This window comes from Larus michahellis, chromosome 9 (genome assembly GCF_964199755.1).
Source record: "Larus michahellis chromosome 9, bLarMic1.1, whole genome shotgun sequence".
Lineage (NCBI taxonomy): Eukaryota > Metazoa > Chordata > Aves > Charadriiformes > Laridae > Larus > Larus michahellis.
In genome coordinates this window covers 7,851,374-7,875,847 of record NC_133904.1, presented here as the reverse complement: position 1 = coordinate 7,875,847, position 24,474 = coordinate 7,851,374, and the positions used below count along the sequence as shown (strand labels likewise).

The 24,474-nt window shown below is 41.7% G+C and overlaps 1 protein-coding gene across 1 annotated transcript in view; it reads right to left on the bottom strand.

The window, feature by feature from the left end:
• Positions 1–24,474, bottom strand: part of LOC141749050 (A-kinase anchor protein 13-like) — a 103,512-nt gene that overhangs the window by 22,657 nt on the left and 56,381 nt on the right. Inside the window, exon 4 of the mRNA XM_074602064.1 lies at positions 16,127–16,171. Coding sequence (XP_074458165.1) covers positions 16,127–16,159 — 33 coding nt within the window. The 5' untranslated portion in view covers positions 16,160–16,171. The remainder of the gene's footprint in view (positions 1–16,126; positions 16,172–24,474) is intronic.

Sequence of the window (24,474 nt, the reverse complement as noted above, 5' to 3'; positions counted from 1 at the left end):
ACCCAAAAATTCATACACCTGCATGGACAAGAACAGGAGCAATATCCACCAACTTCAGTTTTCCATGGCGAAGGGAAAGCAAGGAAAGAGGATGGCTTGCAGTTACTCCAGCACTAAGCAAAGCATGTTCATTTGATCTCACCCTACATCATTTATCTGCCCAAAGAATTATATAAACTGCAAGACACAGAGAACAACAGACTGTGATGTGACCTTCTGCCCCTTTTCTACCAAGATCAAAACCAGCTGGATGCCCCAGATTTACGCTCCAGCCGCATTAGCCAGCTCTCCACCACCGCCCCACGGAGCACATGGTTAAGGCTGCAAATCTGGAAAAGATTTTTTTTATTATTATTATTTTTGCAGATTATGTAATTCTAATTTGCATATCCAACCGGATATGCATGTCGTTTCATTTAAAACCTTCTCCTTAAGATCACTCAGTGCGTCCCTTCTCTTTGTCAAATATAACTACTGCAGAAAAATCCCAGACTCCCAAGCCCTCCTGCACACCCGAGCCGCGTTAGCATCGCCTCCCGCGCTCCGTCTCACATCTCCCCCCCGTTCTCCCTCATCTCAGCTCCTTTTACACCCCAGCACAGCTTCCTCCCCCAAGTTCGTGTCCAGTTCTCCTCCTCTGGTCTGGCCTGTCTGGCACCTCTTGCCAGGGGTTGCGCCTTGTCTTGATAGAAACAAGGTTTTGCAGTGCAGCACAACCAGGCCCTGGTCTTAAAAACAAATATATGGGTCAGTCTTATAACACACAGGAAAGAAAACTATGAATTCAAAAAAGATAAGTGAGTCTAGTTTACATTTCCAGAGGTTGCAGAGTTACAAATGTATATTTTAGGAAGGTCTCACGTGATAATATCAGACCAGACTTCCAGCTGTGGAGAAAGGAACCATGTAGCAAAAGTATATATTGTATGTAGTCAGTGTTAAAATAAAAACAGGTGCAAAAAGAAATAAATCAGGCTTTAAATTCAAGCATGACCAGTTCACATGCTGAGTTGAAAACTAAATATTCCATTTCAAGCAAATGGATCCTGTTTTGAGCGGATGTTCAAAAAAACAAAAGCTTAAGTTTAAACCTACAAACCCTTTGTGCTTTAGTTTTTATATCCGTCTTTGTTCAAACTGTTCCTCCCTTAAGGCATGAACATACAAAGTACTTAAACGGACTTAAAATGCAGGTGACATTTCAGGACACTCATCAACGGGGATGATTGTTTAAAGTGGTGGCTGTTAAAGGACATTTTTCTTTTATTTAACTCAGAAATCAAGTACAGTTAGTCCAATTCCTGTGAAAGGAAAGCAAATCCGCACAGAGTGCACGTGAGAAGACACCTGTCTATCCAGGCAAACTTCTCACATTTCAAGGAAAAGCAATGTAATTTACAGTGCTGTTGCAAAAGCTAATTTGCATATTTAGTTATTAACAAAAAATCTGTAAAGACGTGTAAAAAAAATGTGTAAAGAAACCTCAACACCAGAGGTTCCACATAACCTGAAATCTGTCTAAGCAGGGATTTAAAAAAAGATAGCTGAACTTCTCATACCTGACCTAATTTTGAAGGTGTCCCTGCTTTGGAGGGTGATCAGACCAGATGACCTCCAGCAGTCCTTTCCAACCACATTATTTGACTCTTTATAATTATATTTTATTTCAGGTATTGTTTAAGTCTAGGGAGAACACAAATTATCATCAGCTGATACCAATTTAAAAGGCTCTTCAGCTCCGCTCCCTCCTCCTCTTGTGGAGGACCCTCCAGCAAAAGACTGACAGGGAACACCCAATATCCTTATTATGATAACTAAGCACCTTAGTATCTTCAGCGAGACCAATAATGTCCCACTCAACTCCTGTGTGCTTTGGTTTACCTACAGGTGTCGTCTGAGCTACCCTCAGCTGTACTGTACAGCTCATCGTCCGTGATGGGATCTGAGATCCCAGGCGCAAAGAGAGAAACGCTAAATGAGAAAGACCATCCTCCTTCAACGCACGTCTCTACTTCCCAGTTATTAACAATTTCGGTGTCCACTGCCAATTTTAATTTGATTTTAAAAAGTTCTATTCAAACAATGTATTTATTTGAAAAGGAAATAACACACAGAACAAACCCCTCCGTTTCCAACATTTTTGGAGTTAAAGAAAATCAGTTACGAACGCAGCCAAATTCCTCCAACCCACATAGAAGACTTTCCAACAGCCCTATTGTATTCAGCCTCCAAAAACATTTTAATTGAAGTATGTTTACCTTTATTCATTTAATATTGTCCAAAAAATGTCATCTGTTCAGTATCACTGCCACACAAGGTGGTTATTATAACCCCTCTTTCATCCCGAATGGCTAGAAATGGGAGGCCAGCCTGCCAATATCCCTTTGGTGAAAGCACAGACAGATCAAAGTCATTCTCCGGAATGCTCCAACAAATAAGAATAATTTAATTTCAAAACTGGTTTGGATTGACTAATATTTACTTGGCTTAAAGCCCACTGGAAATGAAAACATTCCATTTTGGTCCATTCATGAAAGAGGTCACCCTCTCCCTCGTTCGGATCTGAAAATCTCTGGTTTCGGATAGCTGTAATGGGATGTAAAGAAGGTGGATGTGGCTCTTTCCTCTAAATACATTCCCTTCCTCAAACCGAAAGGAGAAAGCAGGTCTGCCTCGCCAAGGCATGGCTGCGCTGGAAAAGCCAAGCCTGACCTCGGGCTTTAAACTATTATAAAACAATTCAGAAAGGGATTTTAGAGTGGCCCATCTCTGAACCTTTGGCGTAGTGAAGGCAGCAGAAATGCAATTATCTCTAAAAAGGCCCAAACGCTGTTAGTAGGTCTAAAAACCAAAACGAGATAGACAACGCACCTGTTTGTCAGTGTATTTTGCCGGCATTATGACAAATCCACCTTTTCCAATGCTGCCGTTAAAGGCATGCGGATTGGGTGTAGGCAAAGTACGAGCAACTCCGCGTAATCGTTTCTTCTTTCTCAGGCTTGGTTTCTGTGCCCGTTACAATGAACTATTTACCTTCAAAGGTGGTTTTTTCTGTTGTTTGCTTGTGTTGTTTGGTTTTTTGTTTGGTTGGTTTTTTTTAATAGATGACCTCAGTAATATTTGGAAGTGACAATGAAGCAAACAAAATCTTTAAGCTCAAAAGAATTAAGATCACTTATATTACCAGCTCAAAAATACTATGCACTTTTCAAAAAGAAATAATTGTTTTAAGCATGTAAAGAGGTCTTTCTTTTCCGCTTCAGGCTCTGGAAATCTGTCTGGTTTTGGGGAAATGGTCATCATTTGGGGCCACGAGGACAACCCTGGTAAATGCAGAATTCAAGACCTCGAGATGAAAACCATGAGTTTAGCTGGCAAGGGGGAGTTTTCCCTGAGGGATATTGGTTCTACCAGCAACAGGTACATTTCTCTGTGACAGCCTACAAAGGGAAAAAATATTCTTAGCATTTTGGCTAACAAAATTTTAAAGTTTCTTAAAAAAAAAGAAAAAAAAAAGAAAAAAAACGCAGGCTGTATTTTTATAGCTGAAGCATGTGATTTCGAAGCTGGCTTTCCCCTCATGGCTCATACTGGGAATTTTGAAGTGAGTTATCTAACCCACTAACCACCCACTCTGACCTCCCCACACACACAGTCTAAAAATACTTATGAAACCAAAGTGTGTGTTAGATAGCAACCCTGAAGCACGCATGCATTACTTTAGCATTCTGCTTTTAACGAGAAAACACTAACAACCAGGAATCCTGACTTTGTTCTATACAGAAAAGAAAAATTGCCGCTGACGACCATTGCCATCTCCAGCTGCAGGTAAAATGCAGCCAGTGTAATTCTGCTGAACGGAAAAGTCCGTATGTTACACGGGTTAGAGAGGCACAAGCACAGAAAGAAACCTCCCTCCCAATGTATTTCCTTCTAAAGGGCTGTTGTAGATGGCGTTATGGTGCTTTATTAAAGAGGCTGGATTAGGCACTGGATTAGATGAGTAAACGTAACCTGTCACTGCAACAAGTTTTGTTTTGTTTCCACTATTCATAACATGAATCAGAGCCTTGTTGGGTCATTGCTTATTGCATTATGTTGGGGCACAAAAGGAGAAATATGCTTTTGAAACAGATTTTTTTTTCCCCTTTGGGAAGCTCTAAATATCTCCAGAGAGAGCTGCACTGTACCCAGGAGGACAGCACAAAATCACAGCTGTGGTTTCTTCCTCCTCCTTCAAGGAATTCAGGCTCATTGGTACCTTTATTTATTCATTTTTAGATGGAGTTGGACTTGCTGTTACCCCAGCTACTGCTGAACACAGAGTACACAGGATGGGGCTGTAATCACAGCAGGAGGGGCAAGTCTTTTCACATCCCCGCGCTTCGAGTTTCCCCATCAATGAAATGGAAATCGTGGGTCAAACACACCGAGTATTTTTCATACAAATGGCTTTTAAAGCAAAAGCTGGCTTTTTAATCACATTACATTTTCTTTGGAAAGTTCATAGGACCGACAATAATTATGTTAGACAAAATCAGAGGGAAAGTTGAGACAATTCCACCTCAAATTGACAACTGCAGAATACTCTGAAAGCAGCTGGAGGATGGAAAAGGCAACTTCAGAAAAAGTAGCAGAAATCATCCCGCAAGAAAAACAGCAAAATATAATTGTTTAGATGCTCAACGATCCATTACCATCTACCTCTGCCAGCACACTAGGTCAACAGGTAAACTGCTTCCAGAGAGTGTCCCTGTCTCGGCTGAGCATCCTGGAAGATCCCTCCCATCTAAGGTTATTTCGGGTTGGTGCAAACACGCACACAAACCCCTGGAGAACCACCTCTGGAAAGGACACCCGCAACACATGGACATCACCGGGCAGAACAAAATCAAGTGCGGCCACACGGGCTCCTGACTGCAAAAACAGATGGGAGTTTGGGCAACTATTTTTTAGAGCAAACATGACAGCACTCTCGTCTCCTGAAATAACCCTTCTGATTGAGAAAGGCTTGGATCCGAGTTTTCCCAGGTCTGATTAAGTGCTCTGGCCAGTCAGCCGTGATGCAGTCACTGAGCGCTATCACCACTGGCTCATAATACCCAGGGATGCTGTTCTTCCACAGCAAGAAAAAAAATATACATCCAGCAAACTCTTCCAAGGCTGGTATTCCCAGGTTAACAGAAGCTTAACCCAGAGGGGTGGAATCTGGGGATGGGTCCTACATTCAAAACAGCCGAGCCCCCTTCCGTCCCTGCCTTAGCATGGGGTGAGTTTGTCAGTGGACCTCACTGTATCTTGTGTGTGTTTTTTTTCTTATGGGAACACTATTAGGGCTTCCAAGATGCCTCCTGGTACTTCACTCCCAGATGCTGCAATGCTGCAGCTTGAAACATCCGTCCCCTTTTGGATGTGGCCATTTATCCTTCAAAGTTCCCAGCACACGTATATAAAAGGAACAGACCAGGGACGAGGTCAGAAGTATCTGTTACAGCGTAATAACTGCAGTCATTACAGACATCCTCAATTTTGGCAGTATGTGCTGACTCAAGAGGAGCAGTTAGGAGAAAAATCACATCAAACGCAGTTTATTCTGCAGAACTCCAGTCTCCAGAAACAAAGGTAGGGCAGTGAAATCTGTTTGAATACTAGCAGCTCCAGAAACCCCTCCTCGCCTGGAGATACGCCCCTTGATAAAGGCAGTGACCCAGGTCAGGAGCGTGGAGAAAGATGGATGTCGTTCGGCTGGAGTGTTGCAACGTCCTGCAGATAAAGCCTCCAGGGAGAGACTCCAGAAATAAACAGAATGGAAAGCTGCCAATTTTGGGGTAGATTTGGGTCCTTTTTCATAGTCAATGACTTCAAACTCCTTGATCTTTTAAAGAAGCACGAAGCAGAAATGTTTTTGTGTTTTCTTAAAATAAATAAATAAATTTTTAAAATCACAAAGGAAGACAAGAAGAGTGGCTCCAACAGTTTAAAAAAAAAAAAAAAAATCTATCTCCAAATGTAACTTTAGTTCCCTTTTAAATTAACAGCATTGCTATTACTTCTGCCAGTGAAAGGTTTTGGGTTAGCGGCATGGATACTGAGCCCCTCTGTGATAAGAAAGGCAGATTTTACAAAGCAGCCTCTTGCCCTTAGGAAAATACAATCCCAGACTCTAATGTCTTGCCCACAGGCCACCAAAAGAGCAGAACGATGGTACAGGTTTTTCTGCCAGCCCACATAGCAACTTGAGGTGATACCTTCCATATTTCATTAACGCTGCGCTGAGCCAAGTGATCTCCTCTTCCAACGCTAGCCACAAAGCCATGACTGAAATACTGACATATATGTAAAATAACTTTCTTTTCTCCACCACTTTCTTCCCCCAAAGGTGAGAAAGAATTTGGTCTAAAAATAAATTTAGCTCAGCACACTGATGGATAAAAGACTGATGAAGGCCAAAGCAGGGACACAGAGTCAAGAGACCATTTAATTAAGACTCTGCGTAAAAGGAGTATGTGGGAAAACATGAACATCTCCGATAAACAGCCCTGAACTGTTGCCTCCAGGCCCAAGCTGGCTCCCACAGATCCATCCTGATCACAACCTGTGCTGAGAATGCAGCATGGACACCCTCGACTTGCCTGTCTGCAGAGCCAGCATCGTTACAGCTGATTTATTAACGCAATCTTCACAGCCACACTGTGTCCCAAACCAGTCCAGGTGTCTAATCCTGCAGCAGGGTTTATTTACAAAGAGATAAATGGTTTAAGGAGAGCAAGGGGTCTCCTTAACACAAACTCCTAGAGAAATGGGTGCGCTTGAAGAAATCTGTTATTAGTAGCCCACATCCTTTGACAGAGCATGTCTCTGTCCGTCTCCAAATCAATCAGCTCAGAAATGAATCTTTATTGAGTGTCAAGATGCTATTATAGGTATCAGATACATATCAATCCAGGCTGCTTTAAGGAGATCTCTACTGACTGCCAAGAGAAAATCCATCACAGTAACAGGACCTTGTTAGTGCTGAAAGAGACACATGATTTATCTTTACGGGTACATCGTCGTGACATACCACTTTGCCGCACAGAGCCAGGCAAGTTATTAGATTGGGTTGTTAATAGCTAATTTAGCTGTATCATTGCCTTAGCACGGGGCTCCACACGCTCTGTGGCACTTATGTTACCAACACTTGTTCAGAGCACGTTTAGTGCCTCTGCCCGGTGCCGGACTATACTATGCAGACAGCCTTCGCAACACTAAACGGACAAGGTAATTTCTAATAATTTTTAGCACACAGGAAGACGTGATAAAATTAACAATAAAATTAACTGCAAAATGGCCAAAAAAAATAATCATCAAAGTTAAGGAGAAAAATAGAAAGGATGAGAAAAGCGCCATTCAACCATTTGTATTATATGCAAACATCTAGGGAAGAACTGCTATGATAATTTTATTGTTTGGGTGAAATTGGCAGTACAGTGAAGAAAATACTGATTTATTTTATTGTTTATACAGGCAGTTTAGTCTTAGCCAGACCATTCATTTAAAACATTGTGTGCTTGCTGTCCTCAGTCACCATGGTCTGTACTGCCTGAATAAGCAACTATTATTGACAGTAACCTCAAACCCCATCCACAGCAAGCCCCGTACAGCTCTGGCACAGAGGAGAGGAAGGTATGGAGGGGCACAGGGAGTAACACACTGTGGGCTGCCCTCTAACTACGCAAGTCTCCATGTAATGCCACCATATGAACATGAAGACAAAAGACTGTAGGAGAATATCCCCTCCAGTACCACCCAGTCTCCACCAGTAGTGATCCTGCTATTAGAGGTTTTCAGAAATTGTGGAAACTAATCAATTCGTATGAAACGCATCCAAACTGATGGGAACGTCTTGATCTGTCCTTGTCCTAAAGCCTCTTCTGTTCTTCACTACGCTGTTAAAGAACCAAGCCAGATAATTTTATTTCCAGCTGTGTGATTGATAGTATTTCCTGCTAATTACTCACGTAGCAATAACAACAAAATTGTAGTGCTTGGGAAAAATAGCAGGCAGTCTGAATGCATTCAGTGACTAACAGAAATTTAGCTATTCTCTTGGCATCAGAGAGGTGGAGAAAGTCACAATTCCTGGAAGACAAAGTACATACGATGACACATTATTTGCAGCAATCTCCTATCACTGGTGTATTTTCACAAATAGCCTTGATGCGTGTTAAAGGAAAAAAAAATAAATCAGGTTTGAACACTAACATCCAAAGGCATAAGACAGAAGAAGGATGGTGTTTTCCTAGTACTTCAGCCTCCTCTGCAGTACAGCAAAAGCCTCGAAAAGGCAGAGCTCAGCGTGCTTCAGAATGATCATTTTCCTGCCAGCTGCAAAATATCCTCACCAGTCTTTAAATATTTCACAACTGCAGTACTTGGAGCTACTGTAGTGATTGAAGCACTTTTTAAAGTGACATTTTTTGCCATTAGAGAATAGAAACCCTTATAACCGTTATCTTCCTGGAAAACCACAACTACTAGACAGATGAAACTTTTGCAATACTTAGAACACTTAGAAACAAACATACAAATGCAGGCAGCCCTGGAGACACTGAAAATGTGTCCTGCAACAAAACTGCCGCTTGATGGCAGTGCACAGCATCGATCTTTGCACAGAACGATTAATCACAGTTTATTTTATTTTCCACTTATGCACAATATGGCATTGCTTTACTGAACAAGGCGGAAGACAGGCATTGGCAGAGCCACTGCCCGCAGCACAACCTTCCGAAGCAGACAGGAGGCACTGCAGGTGGAGGCCAGGAGATTGGAGAGTTTATTTGAAAGCATCATGCCTTCATCAAATTGTTATCTTCATAACCATGACTCTCACGTCCGCTTTGCTGTCAAAACTGGCCCTCGTCTAACAAAATCACCATCCGCGCTTCCTTACAAAAAATAAAGCAGGGACATGTATCTTGATTGATAAGATGGGAAATACGGTCGTTTCTAAATGTAACATAAGAGTATTTATGAACCCTCTATATCTAAATACATTCCACAGAGGAAAAGTAGTTGAAGAGTATTTTCATCCTCTTAAACGCCAAGTCCTGATCTCTGTTGCTCATTCCTCTGGAGAGGAGGGGAGGCAACAGTGCCAGCCAACACTGGGGATGGGACACAATCTCTTAGCATCCTTCCAGATGTTAACCAGCTCACTGGCTACACAAGAAACAAAAACCCTAAATTCAGAGCCTAAGAGGTATCTGTCATTTCAGCCAGTTTTTATTAAAACCCGTCATGTGACAATGTAAGGATTCCTTTTGCGTTTTCAGAAAACAGACTGAAGCAATCTAATAACTCCCCAAAAGAGGAGATCGTTGTCTCCTCTGCTTTCCCACCCCTACCTTGTACCAGCTCCGGCGTCTTTCTTCTGGAAGTCGTATTATTTAAAGTTCACATAAATGTTGCAAAGCAATGGTGACTTAAGGGCAGAATTTCAGACAAGTGCTCCTGACTTTGTTTAAGCGCATTGTTCACCAGCACATTCATACCCACAAAACAGGATCACAGAAGAAAAGATCAAATAGATAATTATGGGAGGAGGTCCTGCACCCAAATCACCAGCACCTTCAGTTTCAGATAATGGGGAAGAAGCATTGAGAAGGGGCCTCTCAGCTGCAATTTAATCAATGTCTCATCCTGAAGGAAGGCGAGGCTGATGGTCAGGAGGCCTCTTCCGACTTCTCCAGCCAAAGCTGCCTTCAGTAAATCATAGAATCGCCTAGGTTGGAAGGGACCTTTCAGATCATCTAGTCCAACCATCAACCTAACTCTGACAAAAACCATCACTAAACTGTATCTCTAAGCACTATGTCTACCCGTCTTTTAAATACCTCCAGGGATGGTGCCTCAACCACTTCCCTGGGCAAAATGCACAGAAGCGACCATTTCACAAGAAGTCCTATACTAACATCGCACAGGTCTCACAAGCTTGCCAACGCCTCGCTTAAGAGGAGCAAGCCAAGCAAACAGCCTCGTGATAACCAATCTGTGCAACCTAAAGTCTTCATTTAGGTACCCAGGAACTGGGAAGCAGCAGGTAGCTTGCCAGAGCATGGTGCAGAGCTCAGGTGGCAGCTGCCAGACACTCATTTCAACAGAAGGGATGACTTCTTGCATGAAGTAGACCAGAATTTGGGAAGCGGAAGATGAAAAGAATCTGGATCAAGGACCTAAGTAACACAAACTTAAAAGATGAGGTCAATCACAGTTTAGTGAGGAAACTATTTTGCCTGCAGAATGAAAGCAGAACCAGACAAGTTGCAATATGCTCCTCTCAAAAAATCAGTTTATTCAGGCGCCCCAAAGAACTTTCTTAAAACCAATCTCAAGAAGCAGGTTCTTCCACAAGCAACACAAGCAAATATTTTATTTGTAAAAGGTGCTCATAGGCCTTCCACTCATTCATAATTCAAAGACATTTTGAAGGTGGGGCAGAAAACTACTTTGTCATTAAGAAGAAATCAAGTACCCAACAAATAAGAGACAAGAGGTTTATCAGATCCTCTCACCACAGAGCTGAACTAAATATCAAGGCTGGCTCTCCTCATGCCTAAGGACCTCGGGAGAAAGTGAGACAGGGCTTCTGTACAGTGATTTTCGTGAGAAATCCCCACATCAAAAGAATGCGAAGTATGTTCTACTTTTTCTGCTGGACTGATCTCAGATATTCAGGCATCCCAGTGGCCTTTGTCACCACAGATGCCACTAAGCAAACAAATTCAACGTTAGTAGAAAAGTCACTAAACCACAGCTGCCAACCTCATGACAACATTTTACTGTAGGATTATAAAGGTATTTCATTTTGTCCTTTTGTCCCTCTGGTAGAGATTTCTGAAGATCATTAATTATTTAGCACACAATAGTGCACAAGTCACACCTGAAATGGTTTCAGCTCCGGTAAGAAACCGGCTGCCAGGCACGACACCTCGCTGCACTCACGGACATGGGGAACCATGGCGGGTGGGACAGACACTGCTGCCACAAGCCTCAAGCTCTCTGTAGTGTGAACTTTTTTCTTTAATGCTTTAATATGTATTCAAAAGAGGTTTTTTTTTTTTTCTTAAAACATGAACATCAGAGGTTATCTCAATTGTTTTTCTCAGGAATACACAGTGTACTTCAGCAGGGCATCATTGTGTGTAAGATATGTAAGTGGGAGAAAAACATTATAAGCATTATTCTTTTCTTCCCGTTTAGATTAAAGCAGGACACTCTGGGAAATCTACAGGAGTAGTTCATTCATTAACAGAAGAGAGGACCTACTGTACCCAACACCCAGGTTATACTAAGAGAGGGTCAACGCATTCTTTCTGAGGCTTTTGAAGTTCATACTTCATTAAGTCGCATGACATTTTGGCTTGGAAGTGGGAGCTCTCATCTCTATCAAAACTCTCCTTGAGAAACTCTGCAGGTTACACAGCTCATAAGTGGCAGTTTATACAAGAGACTCCATCCACAGCCCTGATTAAAGACCAAAGTCAATGGAAGCATTTTTATCAATTAAGTGTTTGCCCTCCCATGCAATCACCAGTTATGACACATTTGGGTTTGTCACTCCAAATAATGTGGGCACACCTTAGACAAACCACGCAGAGGAGGAGTGCTGTGATTTAAAACAAGTTTGTTCCTTTTAATCAAAAAGGAAAAAGGAAAAAAAATTTGCAGCGATACATCATCCTTCTCCAGCTGCTAATCTTTTCCATTTCACACCCACTGATCATTATCACCGTGAAAAAACATTCCTGTCTTAAAGGCAGATCTAAGGTTGTAGCCGTGGTAGTAATCAAGAGAAGATGACAATGCTTCCCAACTCATCCCCTGCATGCTACTCCAGTCCTGTTCCAACACATTCATACCCAATACTGCTTCTAAAAAAAACCAAACCACTGACTTCGGAGTGGCAGGAGATGCACGTGTCAGTAACGTTACAAAGATGCTATTGCTAGCAGATGCTGAAAGTCAGAAGCCATGCAGGTCACTTTTGAAGTAAGGTTTTCAGCTACATACAGTGTCCTGAGGAGTCGAGCTTGATCATTCACTCGCGTGCACTCTATATTTATTAAAGTTTGGCTAGAAATAAGGACACAGGTCGTGATCCTTGATCCTTTTGCAATTAAATCTCCTGCTGGATACTCTGCTGGATTCTCAATTAATGATGACATTTATAAAAAGATCAACACTTCACCTTTATAAAGCTCTTTCCCATTTTCTTTCTTTTCCCTGGATGTTAGCAATAGTTGAGTTTAAGCTAAGTGACTAATTTTAATTATTTAATATATAAACAGAGTTCTTAATGATTGATGGGGCTTTGAGGCTGCTGCCCATGGCAGCAGGGTTGGAACTGGATGATCTTTAAGGTCCCTTCCAACCCGAACCATTCTATGATTCTATGAATCACAACAATAAAAAGGTCACTTAGCAAACCTCCGTTGTTTAGAGCAATGTCAATCCTTTTTTTCCTATCCACACACTCGTTGACGATGTGGATATTCCAATAGCTTACTAAGAAGTACCTTACAATTCTCAAGTTGAAATTTTGACTTTCGTTCATAGAGAAATACACCTTTTATAAAAGGGTGATGATCAGCGAGGTCACTGCAAGCACTTGACAAAAACAAACGAAACTGAAGCTCCTAACTTCCCACCTCCCATTAATCAAAGACTTCTGCAACCCTCCCATTCCATCTGAATGATTTGGAGCAATTCTACCCAGAATGATTCAGTTCTTCAGCTTTGAGACCCTGGGCTTCCCGAGCACAAATCCCCAAGCAGTTCAGAAATAAGGTTTGAAACACTGTTCTTTATCCACTACGCTGTGCTCAACAGAGTTCCCATATCAATGGGACAGCACTGAAATACAAGTAGGATGTAGGTAAAGACAGTTTTGGATTTAATCCAACATCTGTGCATCAGTAGAGAAGTTCCCAATTACAGTTTGAGGCAGGTAAACAAAGGACTGTCCAGACACGCGGACTTCTTTTTTTGCACATCCTGCAGTAAAATGCACCTGAAGAAATGAATGTATATTAAGGGCCTTGTATTACAGAATATCCCCATTTCCACAGAATATCCATAGTCACACCAAAGACTACGTAAAGCATGATCCCTGTAATTACATGCTGGAAAGAAGACAACCCATGAGAGGAGTAGCAACAGAAATCAGATATACTCAATCCAGCCAAATGACAGTTGCTCTTTGTAACCTTAACCTGTGCGAGTGAAAAAGCTAGGAGATAAAGCTCGTTCTCTGCCAAAACTCTCCTCGTGCTACGCTGATTATGGCTCTGGAGACCACCTCTGGATTAAGTCAAGCTTGTATCACAAAGTTTAAGATCACTGCTGTAATGGGGAGAACTCAAACCTTCATCATCACAGTTATGTGAACCACAGAAGACTTTGTCAAGGACTTTCCCACTCTGCTACCCCACTTCAGAACATCACTGCTGGTAGCAGGACAGCAGCTCATGTTAGTACCCCATCGAGAGAGCTGAGGAAGGAGGACGGGGGTTTGAACATCTTTATTTCAAATTCACACCACAATATTAAGACACAGACTCTGCAAAGTAACACTGCCTTTTACGTGTTGACAGTGGTACAGATGGGATAGCTGCTTGACCTACAGCCTGTTTAAGCACCAGCATTAACGGTATCATACTGTGGTGAACCTTCCCTGTGCTATATTGAGGAACGCTTCGCTGATCTATCTCTTCTGGCACGAGCTCCTCTGCCCCATGATCATGCTGGTGTGAGCAGCTCCAAGCTCCTGGGCCAGGAAAAGCCCGTTAAGCAGCATTAATGGCAGGTAACGAACAGCTCTGGGCAAGAGATACAATGCTCCTGGAAGGACCAACTGAAAACACCAGCAACAGTCTGTTTGCAGAGGAAAGGCTGAGCTCATATCCCAGCCCAAACATGCAGTAATATAATACTTCGCTCCAGTTCCTGGCAACCTCATCGACCAGCAAACAATCAGACAATGCTTAAATGCAACAGACTTCTTTAATCACAAAAACACAATGCTCATTATTATTACTACACGATGTGTTTTCCACCTTATCTCTTAATCTTTACACTTACAAAGGCCACCAGTCTCATCCCAGCGGTCATAAGCTCTGCAGAGGCAAGACAGCTGATTTTCACAGAACAGGTAAATAAAAGTCCGAGCAGCCAAAAGAAGGTACCAAGAAGGATGCAAGGACCAAGGGAAATCTCAGGTTCCCAAAACACTTTTCATTACCGTAAGGTATTAATCTGGACAACCTGGTAATGATCAGATAGGATGAAATGCGCTCTTGCTCTCTAATTGGCTTCCAGGAACTGAACTGGAGACATCATTTTTTACTTTCTCCTCCTAAAAGGAGCTCAGTAATGCTGCTTATGCTATGTTTATGTTCTGCTCACACCTAACAACTCGAGATGAGATGAGCTGTCAATTAACAACACACCGAAAACAAAACTGTTTCGAAAGAGAGAGGATTTGCGTATATACCTGGCCAGCAGAGGAGGAGGAAGAGAGAAGAGGGAGTCACTGATGTATTAATAATGTTTTCATCAACCTATTTGTATTGCAAAGAAACACTATACCGAGTGCCATATAATCATTATTTTACACTGCGCTACATTTGACCTCAGACCAGTCCTCTTCACTCTCATGTGAGAATGAGGACTTTTAAGTACACCAGTCCAGTATTACATATTAAATACAAACCCACACAGAACGGTGGGAAAATAAACTCAGTCAGAAGATAAGACTGGGAAAACAAAGCCTCCAGATTAGTTAAGTCATACACTGTTCAAAAGACATAAGGATAATTTTATCCTGCTTTCTACCATTCATGTATTTCTACCATAGCATTTACATCAAATATTTGCATATAAGTTTTGTTCTCTTTTATTGTGCCCTAAACTCTAAGTTTCCTCAAAGTCAAGGTGCATTCAGTATGCTTGTGATTTAACAAATTTCAAGCAATGTTTAGTTTCATAGTAACACAGAATATGGTGGTGTATGCCAGAAGAGCCATTCTCCCAAAGTCAGGTCACACTACGTAATGTTTTAATCTTGCTTCAAGCACAAGACTTCGTACGGTAAGTAGAGAATAAAGTCCGACGCAAACTTCCAGCTGGTAATTAAAAGTAGGCAAAATTTAAAAGCTTCCATGGCATTAAAGGTCAATATAATCCATTATTTACAGCACACAACACTTTCCAAGGTACAGGTCTATCACCAGCTCTAATCGTTTCTCCTTCCTTCTCCTTAAAAGCCACTTTTGCAAGCAATTTTCCCTCCAAATTTTCCATCCTTGCATCCAGCTCTACCCTAGTTAGCGAGGTCTGTGCGTAGGACGATCAGCCCAGGATGGCTTCACCAGCTAACCCAGCTCTGAGCATGGCAAGGCTGTATGGAAAGCAGTTACAAACCTGGCTGGCAGCTTTGGCACAAATTTAACACAAATGCGTACACCCCCACAAATCCAGGTCTAATTTGACAGTCCCCATGTTCTGCAACAAAGCTGCTATTCAAGAGCGAGAGGAAGCTTGTTGCTTATTAACGTAGCCATCGAGGTTACAAGCTTCCAGGAGGCTGACGTAAACCATCCCCTGCTGCAGCACTCGCAGCACAGCCGAGCCCTTCACTGCTTCCAGTTCCTCCCTGCCACGTTTAAAACTCTGACCAGAAAAACATTACCACGGTGGGCAAGCACTGCACACCAGGATGCCCTATTTTCCACACAAGCAATTTCTTCTTATGGCCTCTCCACACACGAAGTCGTGAGAGCACAGCCACGCATTTGAGCACGCTTTGGGGAGGGGAAAAAAAAAATAAAATATAAAAGCAGGGGGATGCCTGTACGGTGACAGCATTGCAACGTGTCTCAAAACTTCTTTAAAATTGTCTGCTGGAAAGATAGAAGGGCTCTGTGACTTACCTGAGTATTACCACCGAGCGTTTGCAATTCAACAAATACCAATAAGGTCTTTGGGGAGCAAAGAAAAAAGGAGCAGCATCTCCAAAGAGGGTGGAGGGGAAGCATTTTGTGTGAATAGCAAGAGAGGAAAAAAACTGTTTAAATTTTGTACTCACATATAATGGAGCTTGCTGTGGATTAAGTTTCATGACCTCAGAACACTGAAACAAAAAAGAAAAGACAAAATTGAGACATTTTTGGTAAAATTATAAATACTTCTTCATATGCTGCAGAACGTTAGATTTCCAAAGCTCTATTATCACTTCTACTTTATTATTCCAATACTCACTTTTACACACCAATTTTCTATTTTCTCTTGCAGATCAAAAAAGGATCTCTCACGTTTTTTTTTATTTATGCTTACATTAAGCAAAGACAATTTTAAAATGATTTGTAGAGCAAAGCACTCATCTGAATCATCAGCAACATTGGCACTGAGAATATCCCAACCCTTAATTGCTATCTGTCCACGCATTCCCCCACTCCCACCTAAAAAATGTTTGTAAAGATTTGTAGTTCTGTCCGCTGTTGGAGAGGACCAATTACTCTGGCAAATACTACCTTGCCCAAGTCATTTTGGTGCCTTTTTTTTCCCCTCCCGCTGGATTGTTTGTTCAACAAACTTTTCAAAACTACTTAGAAATCAAGCCATCAAAAATTCTTCTTGCAAAACTGAAGAAAAACTTCAGAACAGATGATGCTCACGATTCTGCATCAGTATTTTTCATAGTCAAAAAACTACCATTACTCGTCCTACCAAGGTGATTTTAGTCAAGAAAATTTCCTCTTTCAGGTCTGCCCCTGGAATTTCTATATAACCTGCTGAAAGTTATTTGCATTGAGCTTTGAATCAGTTGAACCTGAATTTCACTCGGATTAGTTTCTCTATTGCAGTAGAAAATATTCACCCTAAACGAATGCTGTAAGTTTTCATTTATGTGTGTATTAAGCAGTCCAGGATCCTAAGATGAAGGAATGCAAAACAATTAAAAATGGAATTTCTGCTGTTGCTCATGTCTGCAGTACTGGTAATGCTTTGCAAATACTTCAAACCCTTTTTAAAAAGGAATGAAATACCACTCTGCTTTTCACACAGAAAACACAGGATCTTGTTCATACTTCATTCCCTTCCAAATCCCACAGTTTGCCTTTAGTGAGACAGAAATTAAACCACAGCTTAAGTTTGCTTAGCTGATTCCAGCTATCCTTGCTTCCTCACACGCTCTCCTTATTTTATAGAGAAGCGTTTTTGTACTGGTTGCTCTAACATGTCTGAGCTACCTGCCAAGCTTGCTCACCAAAACACAGTCCCTCTGCAAGAGGTCCTCCAAGGCAGCCAGGAGACGGACGAATATTTTGCAACAGTTTTAAATCTAGTCAAACCCATACCTATTTTCAGCCTCAAGATTTCCCTTCCAACAGCAAGAATGCCTCAAAATGGTTATGCTTGATAGTTTTCCCTGTATTTTCAGCTCTTACAGAGACTGACTTACTCATGAAAACAGGGGATTAGTAGCACCAGCTATCATTTGGGCAGGCGAGCTCCAAAACCAGCTCTGCAAGCAACCCTCACTTCTGCCCTACAACACGCTCCTGCCATTCCAGTCCTACTGAGGGCTCAAAAAGAAAATTAAAAAGAAACAAAAGCCAAAAAATTGCACAAACCCTGCCAGTCTCCCTCATGACCTACCTGAGTGTCTTTCCCCTACCCTGAACCAGGGCATCTTGAACAGGGGTACCAAAACGTTATCCAGCCAACAGTCTTTATCTTATCTTATGGAAATTAAACCATGGCTGGAAAAACTCCCTTTTAAGCCCACTTCACATTTGTATTTTACAAAGTGTCATTGCAATGGACCAATTCCCTCAGGAAGCAAAATTCAGGCCTCTGTTCTTACCGCAGCGATTTAGTAGTATTTGGATAAGATTTTTTTAAAAAAAATATTACAATACAGAATCAAACCAGTTGTGTCTCAGGTGATAATGCTTACAGGGAGTTAACATAAAGCATCATTTTCTCTCCACATCTTTTCAAGTCTTGACAAGTAATCAAACAACCTTTCTTTTTGCTGATAAAAGCATGATATACCTTCAAAGACAAAGAATCTATACTTTTGCACTTACATCAACTATTAAGATTACTCCTTATCCCCAAAATTTAGCCATCATTCTACACTATAGAATAAGGTGCAAGTTAAAGGATATCACATGAAAAATTCAGGAAAACAGAACATGACAGGTTTGTATTTGCCTAAGACACCACAGGCAATACACATATTCTACTCAAATTTCTCTCCGCTCCCAAATAATTAGGTTTTTTTTTTTAATTTTTATTGCCTATTTCAGTTTCTCAGCAGTTTGCTCTGAGGAAAGGAATTCTAATGCAGTCAAATATATTCCTCCCTCCTTTAACAGCTTTACCTCTTCCCTATCACAGTTCACAGGTATGCTATTGTCACTCGTGCCATTACACACCGTAACTTCTGTGATCTGAACGCTCACTCAAAAAGCAGAATGAACAAGCGCACACTCAGGAGGTCACACCTGGATTTCAACCGCCACTGTTTGCTTTGCTTCGGCAAACCCACGGGGCAGCAGCCGGCTTCTCACACTTGGTGGGGTGTTCTCACCACTGCCTCATCCCTCCTCACCACTGCTCCACCCAGTCACCAAGCCAAGGCTTTCTAAAAAGTCCCATCCAAAGTCTCATGAAATAAGGAGGAAGGCCCTAGGTGCAAGCCTGGGGCATGCACCTAATCCCCCCGAAGCAGGAGCAGGATCTAGACTGTTGTATTTTCCTCTCCCTGATGTAGGCTTGAGAAGCTGAGCGGTGTTGACAGGAGAATCAGGTATCTAGGCTGTAATTTCTGCCTCCTTTCTTATAGACTGTTTCACTCACACTTTAGCCTACCCTTTTCAGCAAAGCTATGGAGGGACCTATATTACACCAAAACTAACGCGTCTTTATCGGACATTTGGGTTGCAATGCCATAGAACTGATCAGCTGTGAGCCCCCTCTCTGCTTTCACGCTTTTTGTACAAGATGCCATTCTAGCACCTGCCACCAACACCCATCACACCTTCATAAAAAGAATAAACCACTGTTCATGTGCTCCATCACAAGGTCTACTCTGCCGGGTTTATCCAAAGTGAGAAGCTGTTATGGTACACATTACACTTGATACACTCAAGACATTTTATCTGGAAGTCCGAATGTGCAAACACTGCTTAAGCTCCTTTGGTAAAGTTTTTTATCAGTCCTTTTTTATGGAGCAGACAATATGAGTATGAGTAAGAATGTTCCTTTTAAGGCCACTGGTGGAAAACAGTAAAAAGAGCTTTCCGGGGCTGCGTAGCTCAAACAGGCTGCACTGAAGGTATCAAAGACCTGTACAAAATATCAGCTGCAGAAGAGCATGCCCTCAACAGAGTATTTAGGTTCCTGTAATTCAAGGAATCAAGTGAAATGGCCTCCTCTGATCTTTGCCATTCGACAGAAGTGCAGATCATTTTGTCCTGCTTCATCACCTTCCTGGCAGATGCCTGATAGCAGCTGAGTAGAGAGAGAAATGGGAAAGAGGAGAAAGACATGAACAGATCAGGAAAGGATGGGTTAGCATTAAAAAATCCCCCTGGGTAACCTCTTTCTGAGGCAGAGTTGGTTCTGTTTGAAATGAAAGTGCCACAAGTGGCAGAGTCCAAAAGTAGTAAATGCTTGATGTGCAAGGAAAGGAAAATATTGACACTTCCCACCAAGGAAAAAAGGGGAGGCCTATGAGTTCAAACTCATGACGTTTTTGTTGGGGTTTTTTGGCAAGAGAAGTGCACAGCAGCAGCAGTGAAATAAGGTGACATTGGTGAACACTTGGTCCTGTCGAACAAAAAAAACAGAGATCCTGGAAATACTTCCTCCAGGAAAATTCCCCCCCGCCCCCCTTACCTTACTAGTTGGCCCTTATATATCAGTAACTTAAAATGATTACTCATTTCATAATACACATGTCAGTCCGATTTTTCAAAGGATGCAAACTCAGTTTGCAAAGAGACAAGCAGGTTTGGAAGATATTTTATCTTGTTAGGAAGTGCTTTGGCAAAAACATATGAGAAAAACTGAGTGACAGATAAGCCTGAATGACTACTCTGCGTCAGCAAAGGACTAAATTTAGGTTTCTAGACAAGTGAACTTCTCCAACCAGTGGGTAGGCAGGGAACAGCCTCTGAAAAAAAACTTTAAAAAAAAACCAAGACTTTAATACAGTAAGAAAAGGGACCATACTGTTCATAATCAAACCAAGATTCATAAAGACCCTAACATAGTCAATTAGTAAGATAGACCACTTTAAGTGTAAAAATAAGGGGGGGGGGGGAAGAAAAAGAAAAGGTAAATTGTGTTTTCTCCTATATTAGAGGAGCACATCCTTCAAGTTGATGGCTGCTCTGAGCCCCAGAAAGCAATTTCTATCTTTTGGGGCAGGTAGCACTTACTCTATCAGATATTGTAGACTGCAGTGAGAGTATCTGGCCCTAGTGAGATATCAGTAGGGCTGCACCTGAACTGCCTTGGAAGCCAAACTAACAAGAATCAACAAATATCAATCCCACCTCCCTTGCCCAGCTCCCACCCACCACAAGATGTCATGCTATGGGCACCCTCGTGGCAGCCAGCAGATTCTGCTCCAGTAGCAGTTGCCTGTACTTCAAAACATTCATATTATTTCTTGCAAATAGCTGAATCTTTTGAATTTCAGCGTCTGGGAGTTTTATCACATGTTCTACAGCCATCCAGACACTTATCTTGCAATGTTTCTGGAATTGTATTAGGTTTTCCCCCTTAGGATAATAATGAAATCCCTTGCGTTTGCATATTTGAAATTAGGACATGAAATGTGAGTCCAGGTTCAAGCTCTTAAAAGTAACAGTGGTTTTGGACATTACAAAGATCTGCATAGGTCAGGAAAACTGAAAGCTACTGAAGCCTTCTCAAAATGGGAAGGATACCTTTCTGCTCTGTTAAGCATTAAAGAATTAATAGTGTGAATGGTATTAAAGTTTCTTCCAGAGAACTTGAGTGGTTTTTTGCCCAAAATTTCAAGGAAGAGGACAAACAACTGTGCTTGATTTCTCTGGGTATGGTAACATCTGACAAGGAAAGAAAGGGGGGCGGGGGGGGGGAACATTTATTTGCATTACTGTGGTTCCCAAAACCTCAGCCAGGATTAGGGCTCCGTTGGTTACGTGCTGTAAAAATGTCAATGCAAACAAAGTTTCTGCCCTGAAGAGTGTACAAACAAGCACAGGCAGTGGGAAAGGATACAAACACCAAGTGCCTAAGCAATAAATCCTCTTCATCCCCTACTCCTGGCTACCATTTAATTTAACCTTAATTAGTTGGCTTATTTCTTCTAGGCATGCCAGGCAAAGTATATATCTTGAGGACAAATCTGAAAGCAAGGCCAATGGTCCTCCAGATCTACCCAGCCCGCACACAAGCAGTAATCCCGAAGGCCTGTGAATGCCACATAAAACGGCTTTTTGATTTTCTCCATCGTGCCCCGTTCAGGCTTGCTCTTGCTGGCTGTAGGCTGACATCAAACGCCAGCTTCACTGCCCAGCTTCTGGATGCTTCCCAGCATCCACTCCTCGCTGCTTCGCTCCACGGACCATACGAGGAGTATGTAAGAAAGAAAACACGATGCTATTCCCAAGACCTTAGTCTGAGAGTCATCTGTTTAGGGATTTGACTTTTTTTTTTTTTTTGTTAATCAGAAAGGAGAGCTACAGGATGGGCAGAAACAAGTACGACCACTCTCAGCTCCAACAACTGGTCAGAGCTGTAACAAGCAGGAGAACAAGGGACATTAATCCATGTGGTATGTCTGGGAAAGCCTACCTACCCCCTTCCCTCTCTCCTATGCACTAAATACACTTCCATTTTAATTGTTTCAGTTTTTTCAAGCTTTTCAAGTTCAGTTTTAAGGTTTTTTTAGGAAAACTTCAGTTTTAAATATACTTCAAGTTTAAGCTCTGCCGAATCTTACTTGAATCTCAGTGACAATCTGAGAAGTGACAATCATCTTTTTCATTTCAGTATTTGATTTTAGAAACAGTGACCTGTATTTGCAAAGTTTTAACCATGCACTCCCAGCTGTACAAAAAACAAGCTTAGCCATAAAGAGCTCGTGGTTGTGGGTAGGAAAGAACAGCCAAAAAACACACGAAGAATCTGATGAAGTTATGGATCGCATGGAAAGCATTTGAATAGATAAGCAGAAAAGCAGAGAAAGCAGGATGGCTTTCCAGCTGCAAGGAGGACTGCATCACAGCATCACCGGGCTGAAAGTCAAAGGAGGATTTTTTTCTTTTCTTTTCTCTTTTTAAATGTAACAGAATTTACTTCGTACAAAACCATTCTGTAACACTGGTTTGTAAGGACTTCAGTCCTTGAAAGGGATAAACTTTCTGACATCAAGGCTCTGCAGTAACACTTCACCAGGTATTCCAAACTCCATATCCCAGAGAAATTAGAGAAGCACTATTTATGCTAGTTATTTTTAAGAGTAAGCTGTAAACAGACTTTCTTTTGTACTGTAACATTGCCACCAATAAATATACCCACAGTGGGAGAACCTGCATTATAGCCAATCCTCAGATCTTCACCCTTTAGACAAACAACCCACAAGCTGTAAAAGAGTTTAAAGAAATCCAAGGATTTCCAGGGAGCACACATCCACCCCCTTCGGCTGGGCTGCATTGCTTCCTTCTATACAGCTGCACTACAAAAATAAAATGAAGCTTCCAAAAACACATCACTTCTCATTCAACAAAGCACAGTGTCCTCAAGGGCACTCCCCCACGCTCTGGTTTTACAAAATGTTAATTTATGAAGTGCTTAGAAGCATCAGGAGGATTAAGTTTCGGGACCTAAAGTGCTCCTGCTCTAAACTATACAAGATAAAGAAAGATGGGGAAACAGCAAGTGGGGGGACCGGAGAGCAGACCAACCGGCCATATACAGAAGGATTCCTACTGGAGCCACAAATTTCATGCAAAGAGAACTAAAATAGCAACGTCTTTCACAAGTTTATTGTTCTCCCCTAGTGCCAAGGGAATTACTGAGCTGGAATACTCCCCGTTTCTTATGAGTGGTATATGACATTACTGCATTGTATTACCCACCACCGGTCTCACTTTTTCAGTATAATACAATTATTTGAAAAAAGGTCCTTCTTGGTTTGGTGTTTTGGTTTGGTTTTTTTTTTTTTCCTTTTTGTCTGTAGAAAAAAGGTCTGAAAATGGAAAGAAACAATGACTTGAGAGGTTTTTTTAATTACTTATACTTTCTTGTTTGGCATTTTTCCTGGGTGTCTTCCTACAAAGCTCAGATCTGCAATAACTTACTCTCATCCTGTGATGCTGGGTGAGAAACAGGTTTCTTCACACACTTTGTCCCACAAGCTTCACGCATGCTGAATGAACTCCAGAAGTCACCATTCATAAAATGAACGGGCTTTCTAATTGGTGTTTTAATGCCCCCTCCTTAAAATTCGTGTGAAAAGAAATACAAGAAATCCAGGTCAAAAGCTATAAACAGCTTCGTCAGGAGAAACAAACCCATAACCCAGTTCTTCAACGATGTGCATGGAGAAATTTGTATAAATAGAGTAACTGCAATTGCAGTGACTAAAATAAACCTTAAGAAAGAAGATGATCACACGTCCTTCCAGGCATCATATGACTAGATGCAGAACGACATTCCCTGTAGCTACACGAATGCTTAATTTTACATTCTGGTCAGAAATAGGAGGCTGGAGGAATTAGGAGAAATAACCCATCCCAGGGTTATTTTGCAGACACACAGGAAAGCGATACCACCAGCAAGAGCCATCGACCATGGAAAGGAGAGGAGGTGAGGAAATGAGAAACCACGCTTCAAACGTGTGGCAGCAAGCAAGTTACCAGCATATCGCAGCATTGTGTTTACTATCACAGCTGAGCTTAGAACTAAAAAAACCTCAGATATTTGTGTACAGTCATCTGAATTTATGTTACTTGCTAAAGGTTATGTTTTGTCACTAAATTCATTGCTCAAAAAGAAAAAAAAATAATCTCTTAGGCAGCATTTCCACAGGTGATACTGCTTCCCAGCTGTGTCCTGTCTGCAAACAAAACCATATGCTGCCATTCAATTACAAACACACAGGAGTTTCTTTTGGCTGCGAGCAATGGAAAGGAGGTTTAAAGGTTTTGTGTTGGCCTGGCTCTACCATTGCTCGCCTCCAAAGGTGCGCCAGACACATGCAGATTGCTTTCACAGCAAGGAAAAAAACCAAAACTTCATGACACCTTTCTCCCCCTAAAAAAAAAAAATTGAAAAAGAACATATTAAATTGCAAAATCAGCCTAAAATCGCATCTTTTTTTTCTTTTAACTGTGTTGGAAAGCTCAATACCATGGCCTTCACATA